The sequence below is a fragment of the Petromyzon marinus genome, assembly GCF_048934315.1.
Source record: "Petromyzon marinus isolate PM22_M1 ecotype Great Lakes invasive population chromosome 83 unlocalized genomic scaffold, UKy_Petmar_22M1.pri1.0 chr83_unloc.1, whole genome shotgun sequence".
In the NCBI taxonomy this organism is placed as follows: Eukaryota; Metazoa; Chordata; class Hyperoartia; order Petromyzontiformes; family Petromyzontidae; genus Petromyzon; species Petromyzon marinus.
The window spans coordinates 359,215-377,792 of record NW_027422634.1 but is presented as its reverse complement, the minus strand read 5'-3'; the positions used below and the strand labels follow the sequence as shown (position 1 = coordinate 377,792).

The 18,578-nt window shown below is 52.5% G+C and overlaps 1 protein-coding gene across 1 annotated transcript in view; it reads right to left on the bottom strand.

Annotated features, from left to right (window-relative positions):
* Positions 1-712: 712 nt before the first annotated feature.
* The window catches only part of LOC116958801 (putative pre-mRNA-splicing factor ATP-dependent RNA helicase PRP1), a 105,372-nt gene continuing 87,506 nt past the window's right edge, over positions 713-18,578 (bottom strand). Inside the window, exons 13-15 of the mRNA XM_076058955.1 lie at positions 18,192-18,382; positions 13,684-13,853; positions 713-4,900 (exon numbers count right to left, since the gene is read on the bottom strand). Coding sequence (XP_075915070.1) covers positions 4,783-4,900; positions 13,684-13,853; positions 18,192-18,382 — 479 coding nt within the window. The 3' untranslated portion in view covers positions 713-4,782. The remainder of the gene's footprint in view (positions 4,901-13,683; positions 13,854-18,191; positions 18,383-18,578) is intronic.

Below are 18,578 nucleotides of genomic sequence, written 5' to 3'. Positions count from 1 at the left end.
TGAGTGTCTGAGTGAGTGTCTGTGTGAGTGTCTGAGTGAGTGAATGTCTGAGTGTCTGAGTGAGTGTCTGAGTGAGCGAGTGTCTGAGTGAGTGTCTGAGTGAGTGTCTGAGTGTGAGTGCCTGAGTGAGTGTCTGAGTAGTGAGTGTCTGAGTGAGTGTCTGAGTGAGTGTCTGAGTGAGTGAGTGTCTGAGTGAGTGTCTGAGTGAGTGAGTGTCTGAGTGAGTGTCTGAGTGAGTGTCTGAGTGAGTGACTGAGTGTCTGAGTGAGTGACTGAGTGAGTGTCTGAGTGAGTGACTGAGTGTCTGAGTGAGTGTCTGAGTGAGTGTCTGAGTGAGTGACAGTTCAAAGGGACTAGTTGTATAGCACTGTACTCCTCTCTCTGGCTCTCAGTACTGGGAGTCTCTCTCCTGTCTCTCCGCTGTCTCTGTGTCTCTCTGTCTGTCTATCTGTGTCTCTCTGTCGCTGTGTCTCTCTCTGTATCTGTCTGTGTTTCTTTTTGTCTGTGTGTCTCTGTCTGTCTCTCTCCCCTGTCTCTGTGTCTCTCTGTCTCTGTGTGTCTCTCTGTGTGTGTCTCTCTCTCTCTCTGTCTCTGTGTGTCTCTCTGTGTGTCTCTGTGTTCAGTACTGGCTGTACTCTTTGCTCTCTCTGTGTGTCTCTCTCTCTGTGTGTCTCTGTCTCCCCTGTCTCTGTGTGTCTCTCCCCTGTGTCTCTCTCTCCCTGTCTCTCTGTGTCTCTGTGTGTCTCTCTCTCCCCTGTCTCTCTGTGTCTCTGTGTGTCTCTCTCTCCCCTGTCTCTCTGTGTCTCTGTGTGTCTCTCTCTCTCCCCTGTCTCTCTGTGTCTCTGTGTGTCTCTCTCTCCCCTGTCTCTCTGTGTCTCTGTGTGTCTCTCTCTCCCCTGTCTCTCTGTGTCTCTGTGTGTCTCTCTCTCCCCTGTCTCTCTGTGTCTCTATGTGTCTCTCTCTCCCCTGTCTCTCTGTGTCTGTGTGTCTCTCTCTCCCCTGTCTCTCTGTGTCTCTGTGTGTCTCTCTCTCCCCTGTCTCTCCCCTGTGTCTCTGTGTCTCTGTCTCTCTCTGTCTGTGTTTAGTACTGGCTGTACTCTTTGCTCTCTCTCCCCTGTCTCTCTCTGTCTCTCCCCTGTGTCTCTGTCTCTCCCCTGTCTCTCTCTGTGTCTCTCTCCCCTGTCTCTCTCTGTGTCTCTGTCTCTCTCCCCTGTCTCTCTGTGTGTCTCTGTGTTTAGTACTGGCTGTACTCTTTGCTCTCTCTGTCTGTCTCTCCCCTGTGTCTCTGTCTCTCTCTGTGTGTCTCTGTTTCTCCCCTGTCTCTCTGTGTGTCTCCCCCTGTGTCTGTGTTCAGTACTGGCTGTACTCTTTGCTCTCTCTGTCTCTCCCCTGTCTCTGTGTCTCTCCCCTGTCTCTCCCCTGTCTCTCTGTGTGTTTCCCCCTGTGTCTCTCTCCCCTGTCTCTGTCTCTCTCTGTCTCTCTGTGTTCAGTACTGGCTGTACTCATTGCTCTCTCTCCCCTGTATCTCTGTCTCTCTCTCCCCTGTGTCTCTGTGTCTCTGTGTGTCTCTCTCTCCCCTGTGTCTCTCTCCCCTGTCTCTGTCTCTCTCTGTCTCTCTGTGTTCAGTACTGGCTGTACTCATTGCTCTCTCTCCCCTGTCTCTCACTGTGTCTCTCTCCCCTGTCTCTCTGTGTCTCTGTGTCTCTGTGTTCAGTACTGGCTGTACTCTTTGCTCTCTCTGTGTCTCTCTCTCTCCCCTGTCTCTCCCCTGTCTCTCCCCTGTCTCTGTGTCTCTCTCCCCTGTCTCTCTGTCTCTCTGTGTGTCTCTGTGTTCAGTACTGGCTGTACTCTTTGCTCTCTCTGTGTGTCTCTCTCTCTCCCCTGTCTCTCCCCTGTCTCTCCCCTGTCTCTCCCCTGTCTCTCCCCTGTCTCTCCCCTGTCTCTCTGTGTCTCTGTGTTCAGTACTGGCTGTACTCTTTGCTCTCTCTCTGTGTGTCTCTCTCTCCCCTGTCTCTCCCCTGTCTCTCTGTTTCTCTGTGTGTCTCTGTCTCTCTCCCCTGTCTCTCTGTGATCAGTACTGGCTGTACTCTTTGCTCTCTCTCCCCTGTCTCTCCCCTGTCTCTGTGTCTCTCTCCCCTGTCTCTGTGTCTCTCTGTCTCTCTGTGATCAGTACTGGCTGTACTCTTTGCTCTCTCTCTGTGTCTCTCCCCTGTCTCTCCCCTGTCTCTGTGTCTCTCTCCCCTGTCTCTCTGTCTCTCTGTGTGTCTCTGTGATCAGTACTGGCTGTACTCTTTGCTCTCTCTGTGTGTCTCTCTCTCCGCTGTCTCTCCGCTGTCTCTCCCCTGTCTCTGTCTCTCTGTGTGTCTCTGTCTCTCTCCCCTGTCTCTCTGTGATCAGTACTGGCTGTACTCTTTGCTCTCTCTCTGTGTCTCTCTCTCCCCTGTCTCTCCCCTGTCTCTGTGTCACTCTCCCCTGTCTCTCTGTCTCTCTGTGTGTCTCTGTGATCAGTACTGGCTGTACTCTTTGCTCTCTCTGTGTGTCTCTCTCTCCGCTGTCTCTCCCCTGTCTCTGTGTCACTCTCCCCTGTCTCTCTGTCTCTCTGTGTGTCTCTGTGATCAGTACTGGCTGTACTCTTTGCTCTCTCTGTGTGTCTCTCTCTCCGCTGTCTCTCCGCTGTCTCTCCCCTGTCTCTCTGTCTCTCTGTGTGTCTCTGTCTCTCTCCCCTGTCTCTCTGTGATCAGTACTGGCTGTACTCTTTGCTCTCTCTCTCTGTGTGTCTCTCTCTCCCCTGTCTCTCCCCTGTCTCTCTGTCTCTCTGTGTGTCTCTGTCTCTCTCCCCTGTCTCTCTGTGATCAGTACTGGCTGTACTCTTTGCTCTCTCTCTGTGTCTCTCTCTCCCCTGTCTCTCCCCTGTCTCTGTGTCTCTCTGTGTGTCTCTGTCTCTCTCCCCTGTGTCTCTGTGATCAGTACTGGCTGTACTCTTTGCTCTCTCTGTGTGTCTCTCTCTCCGCTGTCTCTCCCCTGTCTCTCCCCTGTCTCTCCCCTGTCTCTCTGTGTGTCTCTGTCTCTCTCCCCTGTCTCTCTGTGATCAGTACTGGCTGTACTCTTTGCTCTCTCTCTGTGTGTCTCTCTCTCCCCTGTCTCTCCCCTGTCTCTCCCCTGTCTCTGTGTCTCTCTCCCCTGTCTCTGTGTCTCTCTGTCTCTCTGTGATCAGTACTGGCTGTACTCTTTGCTCTCTCTCCCCTGTCTCTCCCCTGTCTCTCCCCTGTCTCTCTGTGTGTCTCTGTCTCTCTCCCCTGTCTCTCTGTGATCAGTACTGGCTGTACTCTTTGCTCTCTCTCTGTGTGTCTCTCTCTCCCCTGTCTCTCCCCTGTCTCTCCCCTGTCTCTGTGTCTCTCTCCCCTGTCTCTGTGTCTCTCTGTCTCTCTGTGATCAGTACTGGCTGTACTCTTTGCTCTCTCTCTCTGTCTCTCTCCCCTGTCTCTGTGTCTCTCTCCCCTGTCTCTCTGTCTCTCTGTGTCTCTCTGTGATCAGTACTGGCTGTACTCTTTGCTCTCTCTCTGTGTCTCTCTCTCCCCTGTCTCTCCCCTGTCTCTGTGTCTCTCTCCCCTGTCTCTGTGTCTCTCTGTCTCTCTGTGATCAGTACTGGCTGTACTCTTTGCTCTCTCTGTGTGTCTCTCTCTCCGCTGTCTCTCCCCTGTCTCTCCCCTGTCTCTCTGTCTCTCTGTGTGTCTCTGTCTCTCTCCCCTGTCTCTGTGTCTCTCTCCCCTGTCTCTCTGTCTCTCTCCCCTGTCTCTCTGTGTTCAGTACTGGCTGTACTCTTTGCTCTCTCTCTGTGTCTCTCTCTCTCCGCTGTCTCTCCCCTGTCTCTCCCCTGTCTCTCCGTCTCTCTGTGTGTCTCTGTCTCTCTCCCCTGTCTCTCTGTGATCAGTACTGGCTGTACTCTTTGCTCTCTCTCTGTGTCTCTCTCTCCGCTGTCTCTCCCCTGTCTCTCCGTCTCTCTGTGTGTCTCTGTCTCTCTCCCCTGTCTCTCTGTCTCTCTCCCCTGTCTCTCTGTGATCAGTACTGGCTGTACTCTTTGCTCTCTCTGTGTGTCTCTCTCTCCGCTGTCTCTCCGCTGTCTCTCCCCTGTCTCTCTGTCTCTCTGTGTGTCTCTGTCTCTCTCCCCTGTCTCTCTGTGATCAGTACTGGCTGTACTCTTTGCTCTCTCTGTGTGTCTCTCTCCCCTGTCTCTCCCCTGTCTCTGTGTCTCTCTCCCCTGTCTCTCTGTCTCTCTGTGTGTCTCTGTGATCAGTACTGGCTGTACTCTTTGCTCTCTCTCTGTGTCTCTCTCTCCCCTGTCTCTCCCCTGTCTCTCTGTCTCTCTGTGTGTCTCTGTCTCTCTCCCCTGTCTCTCTGTGATCAGTACTGGCTGTACTCTTTGCTCTCTCTGTGTGTCTCTCTCTCCGCTGTCTCTCCCCTGTCTCTCTGTCTCTCTGTGTGTCTCTGTCTCTCTCCCCTGTGTCTCTGTGATCAGTACTGGCTGTACTCTTTGCTCTCTCTGTGTGTCTCTCTCTCCCCTGTCTCTCCCCTGTCTCTGTGTCTCTCTCCCCTGTCTCTCCGTCTCTCTGTGTGTCTCTGTCTCTCTCCCCTGTCTCTCTGTCTCTCCCCTGTGTCTCTGTGATCAGTACTGGCTGTACTCTTTGCTCTCTCTGTGTGTCTCTCTCTCCGCTGTCTCTCCCCTGTCTCTGTGTCTCTCTCCCCTGTCTCTCTGTCTCTCTGTCTCTCTGTGTGTCTCTGTGATCAGTACTGGCTGTACTCTTTGCTCTCCAGCTTGCCGGCGATCCTCTCAAGTTGGCGGCGAGCTTCACACTGGGGGAAGTTGCTCAGGTCGTAGTACATGGGGGCTATGCGGATCAACCTGCACACACACACACAGTGAGATACACACAGACACACACAGTGAGATACACACACAGTGAGGTATACACACACAGTGAGATACACACACACAGTGACACACACAGTGACACACACACACACACAGTGAGATACACACACACAGTGACACACACACACAGTGACACACACAGTGACACACACAGTGAGATACACACACAGTGACACACATACAGGTCGTAGTACATGGGGGCTATGCGGATCAACCTGCACACACACACACAGTGAGATACACACACACACACACAGTGACACACATACAGGTCGTAGTACATGGGGGCTATGCGGATCAACCTGCACACACACACACAGTGAGATACACACAGACACACACAGTGAGATACACACACAGTGAGGTATACACACACAGACACAGTGACACACACACACACAGTGACACACATACAGGTCGTAGTACATGGGGGCTATGCGGATCAACCTGCACACACACACACAGTGAGATACACACAGACACACACACAGTGACACACATACAGGTCGTAGTACATGGGGGCTATGCGGATCAACCTGCACACACACACACAGTGAGATACACACAGACACACACAGTGAGATACACACACAGTGAGGTATACACACACAGACACAGTGACACACACACACACAGTGACACACATACAGGTCGTAGTACATGGGGGCTATGCGGATCAACCTGCACACACACACACAGTGAGATACACACACAGTGAGATACACACAGTGAGATACACACACAGTGAGGTATACACACACAGACACAGTGACACACACACACACAGTGACACACATACAGGTCGTAGTACATGGGGGCTATGCGGATCAACCTGCACACACACACAGTGAGATACACACACACAGTGACACACACAGTGACACACACACAGTGACACACATACAGGTCGTAGTACATGGGGGCTATGCGGATCAACCTGCACACACACACACAGTGAGATACACACACAGTGAGATACACACAGTGAGATACACAGTGAGATACACACACACAGTGAGATACACACACAGTGAGATACACACAGTGAGATACACAGTGAGATACACACACACAGTGACACACATACAGGTCGTAGTACATGGGGGCTATGCGGATCAACCTGCACACACACACAGTGAGATACACACAGACACACACAGTGAGATACACACACAGTGACACACACAGTGACACACACAGTGAGATACACACACAGTGACACACATACAGGTCGTAGTACATGGGGGCTATGCGGATCAACCTGCACACACACACACAGTGAGATACACACAGACACACACAGTGAGATACACACACAGTGAGGTATACACACACAGACACAGTGACACACACACACACACAGTGACACACATACAGGTCGTAGTACATGGGGGCTATGCGGATCAACCTGCACACACACACACAGTGAGATACACACAGACACACACAGTGAGATACACACACAGTGAGGTATACACACACAGACACAGTGACACACACACACACACAGTGACACACATACAGGTCGTAGTACATGGGGGCTATGCGGATCAACCTGCACACACACACAGTGAGATACACACACAGTGAGATACACAGTGAGATACACACAGTGAGATACACACACACAGTGAGATACACACACAGACACACACACAGTGAGATACACACAGTGACACACACAGTGACACACACAGTGAGATACACACACACACAGTGACACACACACACAGTGACACACACAGTGACACACACAGTGAGATACACACACAGTGACACACATACAGGTCGTAGTACATGGGGGCTATGCGGATCAACCTGCACACACACACACAGTGAGATACACACACAGTGAGATACACACAGTGAGATACACACACAGTGAGATACACAGTGAGATACACACACAGACACACACACAGTGAGATACACACACAGTGAGATACAGTGAGATACACACACAGTGACACACATACAGTGAGATACACACACACAGTGACACACACAGTGACACACACACACACACACAGTGAGATACACACACACAGTGACACACACACACAGTGACACACACAGTGACACACACAGTGAGATACACACACACACAGTGACACACACACAGTGAGATACACACACACAGTGAGATACACACACACAGTGACACACACAGTGACACACACACACACAGTGACACACATACAGGTCGTAGTACATGGGGGCTATGCGGATCAACCTGCACACACACACACAGTGAGATACACACAGACACACACAGTGAGATACACACACAGTGAGGTATACACACACAGACACAGTGACACACACACACACAGTGACACACATACAGGTCGTAGTACATGGGGGCTATGCGGATCAACCTGCACACACACACAGTGAGATACACACAGAGTGAGATACACAGTGAGACACACAGTGAGATACACACACACAGTGAGATACACACACAGACACACACACAGTGAGATACACACAGTGACACACACACAGTGACACACACACACACAGTGAGATACACACACACAGTGACACACACACACAGTGACACACACAGTGACACACACAGTGAGATACACACACAGTGACACACATACAGGTCGTAGTACATGGGGGCTATGCGGATCAACCTGCACACACACACAGTGAGATACACACACAGTGAGATACAGTGAGATACACACAGTGAGATACACACACAGACACACACACAGTGAGATACACACAGTGACACACACACAGACACACACAGTGAGATACAGTGAGATACACACAGTGAGATACACAGTGAGATACACACACAGACACACACACAGTGAGATACACACAGTGACACACACACAGACACACACAGTGAGATACACACACAGTGAGATACACACAGTGATACACACACAGTGACACACACACAGTGACACACACACAGTGACACACACACAGTGAGATACACACAGTGGCACACACACAGTGACACACACACAGTGACACACACACAGTGAGATACACACAGTGACACTCACACACACAGTGACACACACACAGTGAGATAAACAGTGACACACACACACAGTGACACACACACAGTGAGATACACACAGTGATACACACACAGTGACACACACACAGTGACACACACACAGTGAGATACACACAGTGAGATACACAGTGAGATACACACACAGACACACACACAGTGAGATACACACAGTGACACACACACAGACACACACAGTGAGATACACACACAGTGAGATACACACAGTGATACACACACAGTGACACACACACAGTGACACACACACAGTGACACACACACAGTGAGATACACACAGTGGAACACACACAGTGACACACACACAGTGACACACACACAGTGAGATACACACAGTGACACTCACACACACAGTGACACACACACAGTGAGATAAACAGTGACACACACACACAGTGACACACACACAGTGAGATACACACAGTGATACACACACAGTGACACACACACAGTGACACACACACAGTGAGATACACACAGTGACACACACACACACAGTGACACACACACAGTGAGATAAACAGTGACACACACACACAGTGACACACACACAGTGAGATACACACAGTGATACACACACAGTGACACACACACAGTGACACACACACAGTGACACACACACAGTGACACACACACAGTGACACACACACAGTGACACACACACACACAGTGACACACACACAGTGACACACACACAGTGACACACACACACAGACACAAACACAGTGACACACACACAGTGACACACACACAGTGACACACACACAGTGACACACACACAGTGACACACACACACACACAGTGACACACACACAGTGACACACACACAGTGACACACACACAGACACAGTGACACACACACAGTGACACACACACACAGTGACACACACACACACAGTGAGACACACACAGTGACACACACACAGTGACACACACACAGTGACACACACACAGTGACACACACACAGTGACACACACAGTGAGATACACAGTGACACACACACACAGTGACACACACACACAGTGAGATACACACACACACAGTGACACACACACACAGTGACACACACAGTGAGATACACACACACACAGTGACACACACACACAGTGACACACACAGTGAGATACACACACACACAGTGACACACACACACAGTGACACACACAGTGAGATACACACACACACAGTGACACACACACACAGTGACACACACAGTGAGATACACACAGACACAGTGACACACACACAGTGAGACACACACAGTGAGATACACACACAGACACACACACACACACAGTGACACACACCGTGAGATACACACAGTGAGATACACACACAGTGACACACACACAGACACACACACACAGAGTGATACACACACACACACACCGTGACACACACACAGTGAGATACACACACACACAGTGAGATACACACACACACACACCCAGACACACACAGTGACACACACACAGTGGCACACACACACACACAGTGACACACACACAGTGACACACACAGTGAGATACACACACACAGTGACACACACACAGTGAGATACACAGACACATAGAGACACACACAGTGACACACACACAGTGAGATACACAGACACACACAGACACACACACAGTGACACACACACAGTGAGATACACACACAGTGACACACACAGACACACACACACACAGACACACACAAAGTGACACACACACACAGTGACACACACACAGTGAGATACACAGAGACATACACACACAGTGAGATACACACACACACAGACACACACACACACACAGTGACACACACAGTGACACACACACACAGAGACACACAAAGTGACACACACACACAAACACACAGAGACACACACAGTGAGATACACACACACAGTGAGATACACACACACAGTGAGATACACACACACAGAGACACACACAGTGACACACACACAGAGACACACACAGTGACACACACACACAGAGACACACACAGTGAGATACACACACACAGTGAGATACACACACACAGTGAGATACACACAGTGACACACACACAGTGAGATACACACACACACAGTGACACACACAGTGACACACACAGTGAGATACACACAGTGACACACACAGTGAGATACACACAGTGACACACACACACACACAGTGAGATACACACACACACAGTGACACACACAGTGAGATACACAGTGACACACACACACAGACACACACACAGTGACACACACACAGTGAGATACACACACACACACAGTGACACACACAGTGACACACACAGTGAGATACACACACACACAGAGACACACACCGTGAGATACACACACACACACACACAGTGACACACACACACACAGACACACAGTGAGGTATACACACACACACAAAGTGACACACACACACAGTGAGATACACACACCGTGACACACACACACAGTGACACACACACACAAAGACACACACACAGTGAGATACACACACACACAAAGTGACACACACACACACGGTGAGGTATACACACACAGACACAGTGACACACACACACACAGACACAGAGACACACACAGTGAGACACACACACACAGACACAGTGACACACACACACACAGAGATACACACACAGAGAGATACACACACACACAAACACACACACAGAGAGACACACACAGTGAGGTATACACACACAGACACAGTGACACACACACACACAGAGATACACACACACAGACACACACACAGACAGAGAGACACACACAGACAGAGAGACACACCGTGACACACACACACACAGACACACACAGTGAGATACACACATACACAGAGACACACACACAGTGAGATACACACACACACAAAGTGACACACACACACACACACGGTGAGGTATACACACACAGACACAGTGACACACACACACACACAGAGATACACACAGTGAGATACACACACACAGACAGAGAGACACACAGTGACACACACACACAGACACACACAGAGAGAAACACAGTGAAATACACACACACAGAGACACACACAGTGACACACACACACACAGACAGAGAGACACACAGTGACACACACACAGACAGAGAGACACACACACACAGTGACACACACACACAGTGACACACACATACAGAGACACACACAGACAGAGAGACACACAGTGACACACACACACCGTGACACACAAAGTGACACACACACAGAGACACACACAGTGAGACACACACACAGTGAGACACACACACAGAGACACACACAGTGAGATACACACACACACACAGACACACACAGACAGAGAAACACACAGTGAGATACAAACACACACAGAGACACACACAGACACACACACACAGTGACACACACAGACACACACACAGTGACACACAGTGAGATACACACACACACACAGAGACACACACAGTGAGATACACACACACACAGACACACACACACAGTGAGATACACAGTGACACACACACACAGAGACACACACAGTGAGACACACACACAGTGAGACACACACACAGAGACACACACAGTGAGATACACACACACACAGAGACACACACACAGACAGAGAGACACACAGTGACACACACAGTGAGATACACACACACACAGAGACACACACATACACAGTGACACACACAGTGACACACACAGTGACACACACAGTGACACACACACACACACAGTGAGATACACACAGACACACACACACAGAGACACACACAGACACACACACACAGTGACACACACAGACACACGGTGAGGTATACACACACAGACACAGTGACACACACACCGTGACACACACACACAGTGAGATACACAGTGAGTGTCTGAGTGTCTGACTGAGTGACTGAGTGGGTGAGCGAGGTGGTGAGTGAGTGACTGAGTGGCTGACTGAGTGTCTGAGTGAGTGACTGAGTGGGTGAGCGAGGTGGTGAGTGAGTGACTGAGTGGCTGAGTGTCTGAGTGAGTGACTGAGTGGGTGAGCGAGGTGGTGAGTGAGTGACTGAGTGGCTGACTGAGTGTCTGAGTGAGTGGCTGAGTGGGTGAGCGAGGTGGTGAGTGAGTGACTGAGTGTCTGAGTGAGTGACTGAGTGTCTGAGTGAATGAGTGACTGAGTGAGTGAGTGGGTGAGCGAGGTGGTGAGTGAGTGACTGAGTGGCTGAGTGTCTGAGTGAGTGACTGAGTGGGTGAGCGAGGTGGTGAGTGAGTGACTGAGTGGCTGACTGAGTGAGTGGCTGAGTGGGTGAGCGAGGTGGTGAGTGAGTGACTGAGTGTCTGAGTGAGTGACTGAGTGTCTGAGTGAATGAGTGACTGAGTGAGTGAGTGGGTGAGCGAGGTGGTGAGTTATCCCCTCACCAGTCTGGCTTGACGTCTGTCACTGTACGGATGTAGTTCTTGGTGGTGAGTGACTGAGTGAGTGACTGAGTGAGTGACTGAGTGACTGACTGAGTGAGTGACTGAGTGAGCGAGTGACTGAGTGGGTGAGTGAGTGACTGAGTGCCTGACTGAGTGACTGAGTGGGTGAGTGGTTGAGTGACTGAGTGAGCGAGTGACTGAGTGAGTGAGTGACTGAGTGACTGTCTGACTGAGTGAGTGTCTGAGTGAGTGAGTGGCTGACTGAGTGAGTGAGTGACTGAGTGGGTGAGTGACTGAGTGAGTGACTGAGTGAGTGGGTGAGTATCTGACTGACTGACTGTCTGACTGAGTGACTGAGTGGCTGACTGAGTGAGTGAGTGACTGAGTGGGTGAGTGACTGAGTGAGTGAGTGGTTGAGTGAGTGAGTGGGTGAGTGTCTGACTGCCTGACTGTCTGACTGAGTGACTGAGTGGCTGACTGAGTGACTGAGTGAGTGACTGAGTGGGTGAGCGAGGTGGTGAGTGAGTGAGTGACTGAGTGAGTGAATGAGTGACTGATTGAGTGACTGTCTGAGTGAATGACTGACTGACTGAGTGTCTGAGTGGGTGACTGAGTGTCTGAGTGTCTGAGTGAGTGAGTGGGTGAGCGAGGTGGTGAGTTATCCCCTCACCAGTCTGGCTTAACGTCTGTCACTGTACGGATGTAGTTCTTGGTGGTGAGTGAGTGACTGAGTAACTGAGTAACTGAGTGAATGACTGAGTGGGTGAGTGAGTGTCTGAGTGACTGACTGACTGAGTGAGTGACTGAGTGAATGAGTGACTGATTGAGTGACTGTCTGAGTGAGTGACTGAGTGAGTGAGTGTCTGAGTGTCTGACTGAGTGACTGAATGACTGAGTGTCTGAGTGTCTGACTGAGTGAGTGAGTGTCTGAGTGTCTGACTGAGTGAGTGAGTGTCTGAGTGTCTGACTGAGTGACTGAGTGTCTGAGTGTCTGAGTGAGTGGGTGAGCGAGGTGGTGAGTAGCCGGCTAACTCACCAGTCTGGCTTGACGTCTGTGACTGTACGGATGTAGTTCTTGGTGGTGACTGAGTGACTGAGTAACTGAGTGAATGACTGAGTGGGTGAGTGAGTGGGTGAGTGACTGACTGTCTGCCTGACTGAATGAGTGACTGAGTGTCTGACTGAGTGAGTGTCTGAGTGAGTGTCTGAATGAGTGTCTGAGTGAGTGAGTGGGTGAGCGAGGTGGTGAGTGAGTGAGTGGGTGAGCGAGGTGGTGAGTAGCCGGCTAACTCACCAGTCTGGCTTGACGTCTGTGACTGTACGGATGTAGTTCTTGGTGGTGAGCACGAACTCGTTATAGAGGACCCACTCGGGCTTGTGGTCCAGGCACGTGGACGGGTGGAGCTGGACCACCTGGTTATCCTTCACTGTCAGGTAGTGTCCCGTTCGCTCCAGGTGAGCTACCTGCTCACCACCACGCGCAGACACACAGCTCACCAGCACGCTCACCACCACGCTCACCAGCACGCTCACCACAGACACGCTCACCAGCACGCTCACCACACACACGCTCACCAACACGCTCACCAACACGCTCACCACACACACGCTCACCACAGACACACAGCTCACCAGCACGCTCACCACACACACGCTCACCAGCACGCTCACCACAGACACACTCACCACAGACGCGCAGCTCACCACCACGCTCACCACACACACGCTCACCAACACGCTCACCAGCACGCTCACCACCACGCGCAGACGCGCAGCTCACCAGCACGCTCACCACACACACGCTCACCACAGACACGCAGCTCACCACCACACTCACCAGCACGCTCACCACACACACGCTCACCACAGACACGCAGCTCACCACCACACTCACCAGCACGCTTAGCGGCACGCTCACCACAGACACGCAGCTCACCAGCACGCTCTGTGCTAGTACCACACCGCTGGTACCACTACCGCTGGTACCACCACTACCTCTAGAACCACACCGCTGGTACCACCACCACTACCGCTGGTACCACCACCACTACCGCTGGTACCACCACTACCTCTAGAACCACACCGCTGGTACCACCACCACTACCGCTGGTACCACCACCACTACCGCTGGTACCACCACCACTACCGCTGGTACCACCACTACCTCTAGAACCACACCGCTGGTACCACACCGCTAGTACCACACCGCTAGCACCACCACTACCTCTAGAACCACAATGCTGGTACCACCACTACCTCTAGTACCACACCGCTAGTACCACACCACTGGTATCACTACCGCTGGTACCACACCGCTAGCACCACCACTACCGTTGGTACCACCACTACCTCTAGAACCACACCGCTGGTACCACCACTACCTCTAGAACCACACCGCTGGTACCACCACCACTACCGCTGGTACCACCACTACCTGCATGAAGAATCCCGACACCAGTGCCCGCCGAATGTTGCTGTAGTAGTCCCGGCTGGTGAACTCCGCTGGTACCACCACTACCTCTAGAACCACACCGCTGGTACCACCACTACCTCTAGAACCACACCGCTGGTACCACCACTACCTCTAGAACCACACCGCTGGTACCACCACTACCTCTAGAACCACACCGCTGGTACCACCACTACCTCTAGAACCACACCGCTGGTACCACCGCTACCTCTAGAACCACACCGCTGGTACCACCACTACCTCTAGAACCACACCGCTGGTACCACCACTACCTCTAGAACCACACCGCTGGTACCACCACTACCGCTGGTACCACCACACCGCTGGTACCACCACTACCTCTAGAACCACACCGCTGGTACCACCACTACCTCTAGAACCACACCGCTGGTACCACCACTACCGCTGGTACCACCACACCGCTGGTACCACCACTACCTCTAGAACCACACCGCTGGTACCACCACTACCTCTAGAACCACACTGCTGGTACCACACCGCGGGTACCACACCGCTGGTACCACCTACTACCTCTAGAACCACACCGCTGGTACCACCACTACCTCTAGAACCACACTGCTGGTACCACCACTACCGCTAGCACCACACCGCTATCACCACCACTACCTCTAGAACCACACTGCTGGTACCACCACTACCTCTAGAACCACACCGTTGGTACCACCACTACCTCTAGAACCACACTGCTGGTACCACCACTACCTCTAGCACCACACCGCTGGTACCACCACCACTACCGCTGGTACCACCACTACCTGCATGAAGAATCCCGACACCAGTGCCCGCCGAATGTTGCTGTAGTAGTCCCGGCTGGTGAACTCCGCTGGTACCACCACTACCTCTAGAACCACACTGCTGGTACCACCACTACCTCTAGAACCACACCGCTAGCACCACTACCGCTAGCACCACACCACTGTTACCACCACTACCTCTAGAACCACAACCCTGGTACCACCACTACCGCTGGTACCACCACTACCTCTAGCACCACACCGCTGGTACCACACCGCTGGTACCACTATCGCTAGCACCACACTGCTGGTATCACTACCGCTAGCACTACACCGCTATCACCACCACTACCTCTAGCACCACTACCTCTAGCACCACTACCGCTAGTACCACACCGCTGGTACCACTACCGCTGGTACCACCACTACCTCTAGCACCACACCGCTAGCACCACACCGCCGGTATCACTACCGCTGGTACCACACCGCTGGTACCACCGCTACCTCTAGAACCACACCGCTGGTACCACCACCACTACCGCTGGTACCACCACCACTACCGCTGGTACCACCACTACCTGCATGAAGAATCCCGACACCAGTGCCCGCCGAATGTTGCTGTAGTAGTCTCGGCTGGTGAACTCCGCTGGTACCACCACTACCTCTAGAACCACACCGCTGGTACCACCACTACCTCTAGAACCACTACCGCTGGTCCCAGGTACCTGTATGAAGAATCCCGACACCAGTGCCCGTCGAATGTTGCTTTAGTAGTCCCGGCTGGTGAACTCCGCTGGTACCACCAATACCTCTAAAACCACACCGCTGGTACCACCAATACCTCTAAAACCACACCGCTGGTACCACCACTACCTCTAGAACCACACCGCTGGTACCACCACTACCTCTAAAACCACACCGCTGGTACCACCACTACCTCTAGCACCACACCGCTGGTACCACCACCACTACCGCTGGTACCACCACCACCACCGCTGGTACCACCACTACCTGCATGAAGAATCCCGACACCAGTGCCCGCCGAATGTTGCTGTAGTAGTCTCGGCTGGTGAACTCCGCTGGTACCACCACTACCTCTAGAACCACACCGCTGGTACCACCACCACTACCGCTGGTACCACCACCACTACCGCTGGTACCACCACTACCTGCATGAAGAATCCCGACACCAGTGCCCGCCGAATGTTGCTGTAGTAGTCCCGGCTGGTGAACTCCGCTGGTACCACCACTACCTCTAGAACCACACCGCTGGTACCACCACCACTACCGCTGGTACCACCACCACTACCACTGGTACCACCACTACCTGCATGAAGAATCCCGACACCAGTGCCCGCCGAATGTTGCTGTAGTAGTCCCGGCTGGTGAACTCCGCTGGTACCACCACTACCTCTAGAACCACACCGCTGGTACCACCACCACTACCGCTGGTACCACCACCACTACCGCTGGTACCACCACTACCTGCATGAAGAATCCCGACACCAGTGCCCGCCGAATGTTGCTGTAGTAGTCCCGGCTGGTGAACTCCGCTGGTACCACCACTACCTCTAGAACCACACCGCTGGTACCACCACCACTACCGCTGGTACCACCACCACTACCGCTGGTACCACCACTACCTGCATGAAGAATCCCGACACCAGTGCCCGCCGAATGTTGCTGTAGTAGTCCCGGCTGGTGAACTCCGCTGGTACCACCACTACCTCTAGAACCACACTGCTGGTACCACCACTACCTCTAGAACCACACCGCTATCACCACCACTACCTCTAGAACCACACCGCTGGTACCACCACTACCGCTGGTCCCAGGTACCTGCATGAAGAATCCCGACACCAGTGCCCGTCGAATGTTGCTGTAGTAGTCTCGGCTGGTGAACTCCGCTGGTACCACCACTACCTCTAGCACCACACCACTGGTACCACCACTACCTCTAGAACCACACCACTGGTACCACCACCACTACCGCTGGTACCACCACTACCTCTAGAACCACACCACTGGTACCACCACCACTACCGCTGGTACCACCACCACTACCGCTGGTACCACCACTACCTGCATGAAGAATCCCGACACCAGTGCCCGCCGAATGTTGCTGTAGTAGTCCCGGCTGGTGAACTCCGCTGGTACCACCACTACCTCTAGAACCACACCGCTATCACCACCACTACCTCTAGAACCACACCGCTGGTACCACCACTACCTCTAGTACCACTACCGCTGGTACCACCACTACCTGCATGAAGAATCCCGACACCAGTGCCCGCCGAATGTTGCTGTAGTAGTCTCGGCTGGTGAACTCCGCTGGTACCACCACTACCTCTAGAACCACACCGCTGGTACCACCACCACTACCGCTGGTACCACCACCACTACCGCTGGTACCACCACTACCTGCATGAAGAATCCCGACACCAGTGCCCGCCGAATGTTGCTGTAGTAGTCTCGGCTGGTGAACTCCGCTGGTACCACCACTACCTCTAGAACCACACCACTGGTACCACCACCACTACCGCTGGTACCACCACCACTACCACTGGTACCAGGTACCTGCATGAAGAATCCCGACACCAGTGCCCGCCGAATGTTGCTGTAGTAGTCTCGGCTGGTGAACTCCGTGGATCTCCGCGGGAGGGCAAAGCGATCCATGATGCGGCCCAGCTGCTGACGGACGTTGTCAGCTGACATGAGCGAGCGGTAGTTGACGAAATTGTCATAACACCACTGGTTAGAGTCGTGGTCTGGGGTGGTGAGTGGTGAGTGTGGTGAGTGTGGTGAGTGTGGTGAGTGTGGTGAGTGAGTGGTGTGGTGAGTGTGGTGAGTGTGGTGAGTGAGTGGGTGAGTGGGTGAGTGAGTGTGGTGAGTGGGTGGGTGAGTGAGTGGGTGAGTGGGTGTGTGAGTGAGTGGGTGAGTGGGTGTGTGAGTGAGTGGGTGAGT